The sequence below is a fragment of the Anolis sagrei genome, chromosome 4 (assembly GCF_037176765.1).
Source record: "Anolis sagrei isolate rAnoSag1 chromosome 4, rAnoSag1.mat, whole genome shotgun sequence".
Lineage (NCBI taxonomy): Eukaryota > Metazoa > Chordata > Lepidosauria > Squamata > Dactyloidae > Anolis > Anolis sagrei.
Genome location: NC_090024.1, coordinates 49,581,267 through 49,589,974, shown reverse-complemented (window position 1 = coordinate 49,589,974; position 8,708 = coordinate 49,581,267). Strand labels below are relative to the sequence as shown.

At 34.3% G+C, this 8,708-nt stretch overlaps 1 protein-coding gene across 6 annotated transcripts in view; it reads right to left on the bottom strand.

Moving 5' to 3' along the window:
- Positions 1-437: 437 nt before the first annotated feature.
- Positions 438-8,708, bottom strand: part of PLAG1 (PLAG1 zinc finger) — a 35,636-nt gene continuing 27,365 nt past the window's right edge. For 4 of the 6 annotated variants that reach the window (XM_067467414.1, XM_067467415.1, XM_067467416.1 and 1 more), the window contains 2 exons: positions 6,815-7,173; positions 438-6,295 (listed from right to left, as the gene is read on the bottom strand). In XM_067467414.1, coding sequence (XP_067323515.1) covers positions 5,044-6,295; positions 6,815-7,056 — 1,494 coding nt within the window. In that variant the 5' untranslated portion in view covers positions 7,057-7,173 and the 3' untranslated portion in view covers positions 438-5,043. The remainder of the gene's footprint in view (positions 6,296-6,814; positions 7,174-8,708) is intronic. The other 2 variants (XM_067467417.1, XM_060775344.2) reach the window with 1 other exon arrangement.

The following is an 8,708-nucleotide window of genomic DNA, read 5'->3' as shown; positions in this document are numbered from 1 at the left end:
TTTACTCTGTAGTAATATATGATGATACAAAAGAGGCTAAGAGACTCTAGCGCCTATGAAAAATTATCAGACTGACCCTTGGTATGGCTCTGTATATTAACATCATACAGATGACTACAAAAAAGGAATTCCTACTCTAAAGCATACTCATCAATCCTTTAATTATTGTATTTGTGTCCCAAAATAATTGATTATCTGTGATGTACAGAATTCATATAAGCCTCTAATAATTTTTGTTATTATTGAAATGTCACTCATTTTCAAGAGTTGTTTTCAAGACCTTTGATTTGGGCAAATCATAGACCGAAAATACCACCTTTTTTAAAAAAAATAGTTCTCAATTTACTATTGATCTATGACAAAATGTTTTGAGAATATAATTCTCTTGTGTTTTGGTAACTGTTTGCATAATCATACACACAAAAACAATACACATATTTTACATAACTAAAACCATTCTGTAGTTTTATTGATATTTTGTGGAGTTCACATATTTTTGTACAGCAAACATAACACTGTAGGCCACAAGAAGCTGCAGCACTATTGTTTAATAGCAGCAAGTTATATTTTTATCAGGGTATGTGGACAATAAATAGTCTGTTTCTTTGGATATGAATGCCTAAATTGAATTTTTGCTGCAGCTTCATAATGTGATAGCTATTTTACAGAGCTTATACACAAAAATATATATGCAATCTTTTGTCTATATTTTATACAAATACAACAGTAGTTTGTGAATACATTTTAAAGTACATATACATGATAAGCAACACATTTTCCCATATCACAGGATAGTAATTTTTATTGAAATACACAAATTCGGTCTGGAATGCATTTTTCTATTTTGACTCAAAATCTGTATCATTAAACAGTTTTTTCCCCACAAGTCCAAACATTTTCCACTATCTAAAAATATAATTTCAGCAACCCACATCATGTTCAGATGTAATTCTTTTAAAATAGTTTTCATTTGCCAAGATCGAATGGGCCCTTTGAGACAAGCATGTTCTTCACTTCACACCATATCAAAAGCCCTCTTTTCATTTTCATCTTCTAGTTTTGAAAATAGGCTTATTTGGGTATAAATTTGCATGTCCAAGATTCTCATTTTGCAAGTGCATATGAAAACATGGTGATATACAAAATTCATTAATAACAAATTAAGTCACAGTATAAAAATATATCATACATCTATAAATCTAATATAGGCCTTTCTCTATGGATAAAAATACATCAGTCTAAATGAGACAGAGGTCTGTAGCACCATGAGAGGAGCTGTATCCCAAGTTATATTAGCAGCATGATCCACTATAATATATTTGCAGGAGTGTTTCTGAGAAGATAAAACATTCATTCTGGTTCAACTGTACCACTGAAGCTTATATTGAAAATGTTTGCATGCCATAAGCAATAGTTCTGTGTCAATTTTAGGGTTAAATACTCATAACAACATGGCCTTTTAACACACTACAACCTTATAACTGTTAAGGGATTAGAACCCATTTTTTCCACATTATTTTAAATTGTCTTCTCTGTAATGTATAACTGGTGATAGTTTTTATTCTATACTGACATGATACAAATAGGCAGCTGAACCTACACAATGTATTTCATAGCAAATAATGTGTAGGTTTTATTACTAAGAGGCATGTCATTTTAAGCCGCTAAACCAGTGTATGAGACAAATAAGAGCTTAATCCTTCTCTTTATACAGGCACAGGATCAACCCTATGCTATGACAGGACATAGTATTTTCAGAATACTGCTTTTTGTAGAGATTGCAATTCTATGCATATTTACTTAGAAGGATATTTAATTGCATTAAATGGGTCTTCCAAATAAACATACGTAACACTGAGTTGTAATTGCTGAACTCTAGTGCCTAGTATCACATGTGTAATTCCCAATGAAATGTATGGGACTTAGCATTAGTGTGCACATGAATGCAATCTCTAAGGTATTAGTATATACTTAAATGGTTTTGACCACTCAATATTTGGACTGGTATGAAATGGCAGTAAAAGATGGCATAGACAGAAATATGTAAACCTAGGAATCTACTGTGTAAAAACCCTTTTAAAAAGACACACTGGTTCTGTGCAATATAGCAAATTGACGTTAACACACTTTAAGATGTACCTGTTAAAAGTTACAAAGTTTACCATTTTGTACCCAAAGCATTATATCAAAGGCCCACATATGTCATCTAATGGCACTTGAAAAATTATAATAGATTTTATAATAGAAAGCATAACCTGTAAGAAATTCTCTTTTATAAGGTTTAGGTTTCTTTTTGAAAGTGCTATATCTTGTATTATGTGTAACATAGAAATTGATCGAGCTTTAGTTTAAAAACACACACAACAATTACAACAGCCTACAATACATATAGAGCTCACTAGGCAAAAGATCCTGAAAATATGTACTCTTAACATTCATCATTAGCTTAATAAAGCAATCAGGTCTGGCTCATGTTTTAGTCAGTATATGGTTTTTGAAAACCTCTACCGCCAAATGAATAAATCACTCTATTCCACAATTCACTACTAATAAAACACAAGCAAATTATATATATATAATATATTTAAAATCCATAGTAGAAGTTTAGAAGTTACACAAAGGGTGGTGCATGATCAGCCAGCACACACCACCCTCCACTTTTTAGAATTAATCTGGTAACCTCAAAATAGGCTTTAAAATTGACATTTTGAACTTCTCAACCATTTCTCTGCCTAAATGATAGTCATAAAGCACTAGTGTGTAAATGCATAATGTCATTTTGCTTCCATATACTCATATATCTTACTTCAGTGACATGCCCACAAGGTGTAGCTATCTACTGAAATACTAACTGAATGAGGTTCAATATCTTGTCTGAAATTCTACTACTAATTTGAAGTGCACCTGTCTAATCCCAGTTTAGAATCTGAAGGAACTGCCATAGGATTATGGAGCCATCATGTGTATTAAGGCATACTGGAAAAACTAGTTTTTTAAAAAATCAAGTTAACCAGCAACTAACACTGAAAACAGATAACATTGTTGTAAGACACTTTATACATACCATTCCTGTCAATGTAGTGCTAGGCTTCTATTAGAACCTAAAAGGTTAAAACTAGTTCAACTCATTTTTTAAATGAGTGAAATGCTTATTCAATAGCTGTAAGATGGTGTTTGTTTTGAAAAACTGGGGAAAATGGGAAAGAGAAGGCCAGACCCTAAGTGTTGATTCAGTGATGCGAGGAGGTATTTACTAAAAGAAAACGAGGGGAAAAGAAAGAAAGAAAAGCGTTTCCTCTGAACAATTAAAGCCTTTCTATCATTTCTTGTAGACAAGAGTATTCAGAAGAAAAGTTCTACTTGTGATTTGCTATTTGGGTCATAAACTAGATTGCAGTATTGACAATGGTCTGGTATGTTTTTCCCCTTTTAAATGATGGTGCTAAATGGCTGGAAAGCAATATTGAACGAATCATTCCACTAAAGATACATCTCAGCAATCTGTTTCATAGAAACTAAAGGAAGCAATTATGCAGCAGAGCTAAAGTCTACTTTGAGAAATCATTCTCACGGCATATTGGAGCAGCTTGCAGAATTTTGAAAAGGTACTTCCTCATTAATACATCCTTATTTTAATGCCTTTGGAACAAACATTTATAAAAAGTTACCATTCAGTAATAAAATTTAAATACATCAGTATAAAATAGTAAAATCACACCTGCATATTGTTCCTACGATAAAAAAGTAGAAACTAATGACATACATATTGGGAGCCAAAGCTCCTTAATGAGAGCAACTTTTGTTTTTGTGAAGGATATTTAGTTTAACCACTTGAAAACCATGTATTCATCTGTACAAACTGGAAATAGCTATGCATTTAAAATTCCTCCTAAAAATGATAAGGAATAGAATGTCACTAAACTAGATTTTGCATTTGTATCACAGTTTTCCCTCTTTTGTTACCAGAATAGAAAATATAAGAGGATGTTTTGAAAATAAACAGCACTTGGACATAACAGCACAAATAGCTATTTTCTTGTTATTTTTCCTAAATAACCTTGTATATCAGGTAAAAGTGGCATAAGCAATATGCTTTTACTTCACTCCTAGGAGTCCTGTTATTAATTCTTGGCATTGAGAAAAATCACTAGCCAAATACCCAGGTGCAGTAACTATTATTACCACTAAGTTGATGCTTAGGGTGACATTACACACCATGAAATACAATTCAAGAGATCCACTCCAATGAAAATATGAAAATTGTATTTGCAAATTTACATTCTTTTTTGTTGCAAATTCATCAAATTGACAATATGTAAAATTTTCTAGCTGGACTTAATTTCACCTGTTTAGTGAAAGTGTTAAAAGATATACATGTTACATAAAAAAACCTGAAAAAATATTTCTGTTTCAATGCCAGACCTTCACTTTGTACTTGCCGATTAAGAATGTTTTTCTTGCCAAATTATACTGCTTCATAATTGCACTTAAATGAGAAGTTATTCTCCTCTAATCATATGAAATTATTTAAGGGAAAATAGCAAGTCCTGGTCTTCTAAGAAGTTTTGATAAAAAAAAGCTGTGCTTTTTCAGACAGGAATGACAAATTTACTTACATATAAAATGTTATGAGCAAAGTAAAAGTTGTTTTCCTTTATACTATTGTTTAGGAACTTGCCTGCATTAACATTGTTTTGTTGTTATTCTTTAAAAAAACATAGTCACTATTCCATTGACAAATAAAATTACTGGATCTTTGTGAAACTATGATAAGACAAACAAAATGTCTTGGGAATGGTTTTCTCACTATTTTTAAAATGTGGATCTACTGGCAGTGAGAATACAGAGACTGTTTTAAATCCCAAAGTAAACAACTGTGAATGTACACATTCAAAATATTTGAAGAATTAATTTGAATTTCATACTGGCTTAATGAGATTGGTACTGTACAAAAGTAGATTTACAAATGATATAGTAGGCACTACATAAAAATTGTCTAAGGCATTTCTAAAAATAAACTTGTCACAAGGCATTTTTTTCATCTTATTGGAAAGCTTGATGAAAACGTGGTAGGGTTGTGGTTGTGTTTAGACTACTTGTGAAAGCTGCTGACAATGAATGCAAAGAACCAAGGCCGATACCATTACCAGGGTCTTGTAGATCGTGTGCCTGTGGAGGAAGGTGAGTCATAGATGAATGTGCTTCCTCTTGAGTGTAACTCATTCCAAGATTTCCCACAGAAACAGAAGGATTAAATGGGGGTCCATTTACTGGTATAAAATTGAATAATTGGGAGAAGTCCAGTGATGGTGTGCTTAAAGATTCAGTAATAGAAACAGCACTTTTGGAAAGAGATACATCATCTAGCGGGCCTATTTGAGGATCCAGCCCTAATTTAGATGAAGATGCTTGAGAATCTCGGGATGAAGAAGGCATGCCACTTTGCAGTTCCATTAAGTAACTTTCAATTTCCCCTTTCAATGGCTGCTCTTTATCAGTCATGGAAACTGTATATGAGGTAGAACTGAGTGGATATTTTAGAGATAGCTGGTGAGAAGCATGGACAGATTCCATTTCTATTGGACAAGGCATACCTAAAGGTAATGATGTGGCAACCATTTGGTGTGCAGATGCTGAGCTCTGCATGGACTGAATCTGAGTATTGTAGAGATTTAATTGCAAAGTGTTTGTAAATGGCTTTGATGTCAGTTCACTGGAAGATAAAGACATTGCTGGAAGTAGCTCATCCTTTATAGGCACAGCAACATTGCAAGTAAAGGGGTCTAGAAGGTCCATTGGCTCTGTTTTGACTTTCAGAAGTTCTTGGTTGTGGCTTTTCTTCATATGCCGTGTTAGGTGATCCTTCCGGCCAAATCTCTGTGCGCAGTACTGACAAAGGAAGTCCTTTCTTCCAGTGTGCACGACCATGTGTCTTCGGACATCCTTTCGGGTGTAAAACCGACGATCACAATGTTCACACTGGTGCTTTTTCTCCTTCACTCCACCTGATGATTTGCCTGCATGAGTTTTTAGGTGCTCCAGCAACACCCCTGTGCTTTCAAATGTCTGCAAACATACTTTACAGGTGAGGTCACCACTTGTTGCAGCATGTAAAGCCAGGTGACGCTTAAACCCAAGCTTCGTGTTGTAGTTCTTTCCACATTCTTCACACTTAAAGGCTTCTTTATTAGGATTATGTGTATGTAGGTGATTCTTTAGATGATCTTTTCGATGAAACATTTTCTCACAATAATTACACTTGTGGGTTTTCTCAGGAGAATGAGTAGCCATGTGCCTTTAAATACAGATATATTCTGTAAGTATTTATTCCGATTAAAAAGTATTTGTGTTCATTTTAACAGTAGCTAAATACTAAGCTATTTTCTTCATAGGACTATATTATATAGGAAACAATTAAAAACAATATCTATATCAATATAGCAATTCACACCTTACAAGCCATTTCATTTCAACTGACATTTTAGTTTGATGATTTTAAAGTTATTTTAATAATGTATTTTATTATATGTCAATACTTCAATGCTTTCCATAACCAAAATGGAAAATCATCCATACACTTCATCAAAACAGTTATACAATGAAAAACTGTAAAAAATTTCCTCTTCCAAAACACACAAAAAACTTCAGATATTAGTTAATAAAACTAAGCACTGCTTATAATTCTATAATCTCACAGCTATATTAACATTTCCTCCCTGAAAATCACCTCAACTGTACACATATACACATATGTTTAAAAAGCTTTAAACGGCCAACAAATAATATAATCTGAAAAATAAATAGAGTTTAATACCTTAGTAATTTGTATTTAGAAACAAAGGCCTTGGTGCAGTCTTGTTGTGTGCACTTGTAGGGCCTCTCTCCTGTGTGAGAGTATGAGTGAACCTTTAATTTCTCAACACTGTTAAAGGCCTTGTCACACAGTTGGCAAGGAAAGTTTTTTCTTGGTTTGGATTCACCACGCTTACGTTTCCCTGAAGGGACTTTCTGGGTATCTCTTACTTCTGACAAATCACCAGGAATGACAGTGGCCATCGCAGCCTAAACCAGGCCTTCTTGTTGGACACTTGGGAATTGCCCAACTCCACTAAATGATTTAGCTTTAGATGGCTTCTCAAGTTTCATGTGGTCGTTAAAGAAAGCAAAAGGGGACTGGAAAAAAAAATAAGAAACAACTATTTGTAACTAAACTCAATTTTGTAGTTTACTTGCTATGTGATGCTTTTGAATAAAGCTTATATAAAATTAGGTTCAGCTGGTCTAATGTAATACATGTAGACTAATTTCAGCTATTTATCACAGCTCAATGTTCACTGCTCAGAATGGACAGATCCACATGTACCCTGACACTTCACCTTGCATTTTTTTAAAAAAACAAACCAATTATACAAATAGTAGAACAGTGTTATAAAACTGTATTCAAGCATCTAAAAATTTATTTGGCTGTGCATGCTCGTTTAAAGAAAGTTGTTTCAGTAATTTTAAAGTATGTTAATCTGTATATTAAATAAAAATGATATGGCTAAAAGTGCATGCTTTCTACTAAATAAAAGCTGCACAATTCAAAAAGGCCATAGCCCAAAGCTTAAAAAAAGTTGACTCACATATTACCCAAGGGATGTTCTGGGATACTCTGCAGAATAAGATTTTCATGTAAAATCTTGAAACCTTTTTCCAGGGAGAGAGTTTGCGGTTTGGGTCTTTCCCCCTGGCCAACATGCTCCTAAATGCTGAAAATTCTGCACTCTCCCCAATTCTCCTGTTTCTCTAAAGAGGGGAGACTAGATAAAGGAAAGACTCACAAGCTGGGGTGCAGGTTGCCCACTCTGAGTTCCCAAAAGTAGCCTCCTCCTCAGGTGCCAATCTGGCGGGAAGCCCAGTGTTGCCAGGTTTTCCACCAAATTCGGCACCTGGGGATAGGCTAACTTTGGGAGTGTGGGCAATCTGGTCCCCTGCCTTCCTCACCTTCATCCTTGGAGTGGGACTTCACATATAATTGAACCCATGTACTATGAGTAATATGTGGAGCTACTGTTCAGTCATTAAAATTAATGGGTCATTCTACAGTACTCTGTGAACTGGAGTGCTACAGAAGTCAAGGGAAAATGCTACTAGCCTAACCAGGCATCTTCTCTGATATGTTTGCACAGGGAACTTTAAAATAGAATGATGTAGTCCTCATTGGGCTGTAGCATGCACATTTTCAGAATATGTTGATGGGTCTAATATTAATTACATAAACTAGAATTCAGTGACCAAGCTCAGTTTGCTTAGCCTGTTTAGAATTCTTGTGCACAATATGATGGGGCACAAATCTATCCATTCTTTCAACCAAATTATGTAATCAATGTTTTAGAAACCTGTGAGCGTGTCCTTTTTTTACCTGCCACTATAGTATTTTATAGTATTTTAAGTATAAAATTCAAGATGGGAATATCACAAATATCAAGGCCAAAGAAACTATTTAGGAAACAGACTCAAAGCTCAGTATGTAATAGACAGATGCAGTTTGTGAGAAAAGACAAGCATAAGCAAAGAAAGTGCCATAGCAGGATTTATCCTGCCCTCCCTGAAGTGAATGGTTGCTGCATACATCCTCATAAACACCTACTATCAATCCAAGTAACTAACCATTTTGGAGGGCAGAGTGCTTCAGATTTTTCAGATTTTAGAAGGCAAAAATAGAT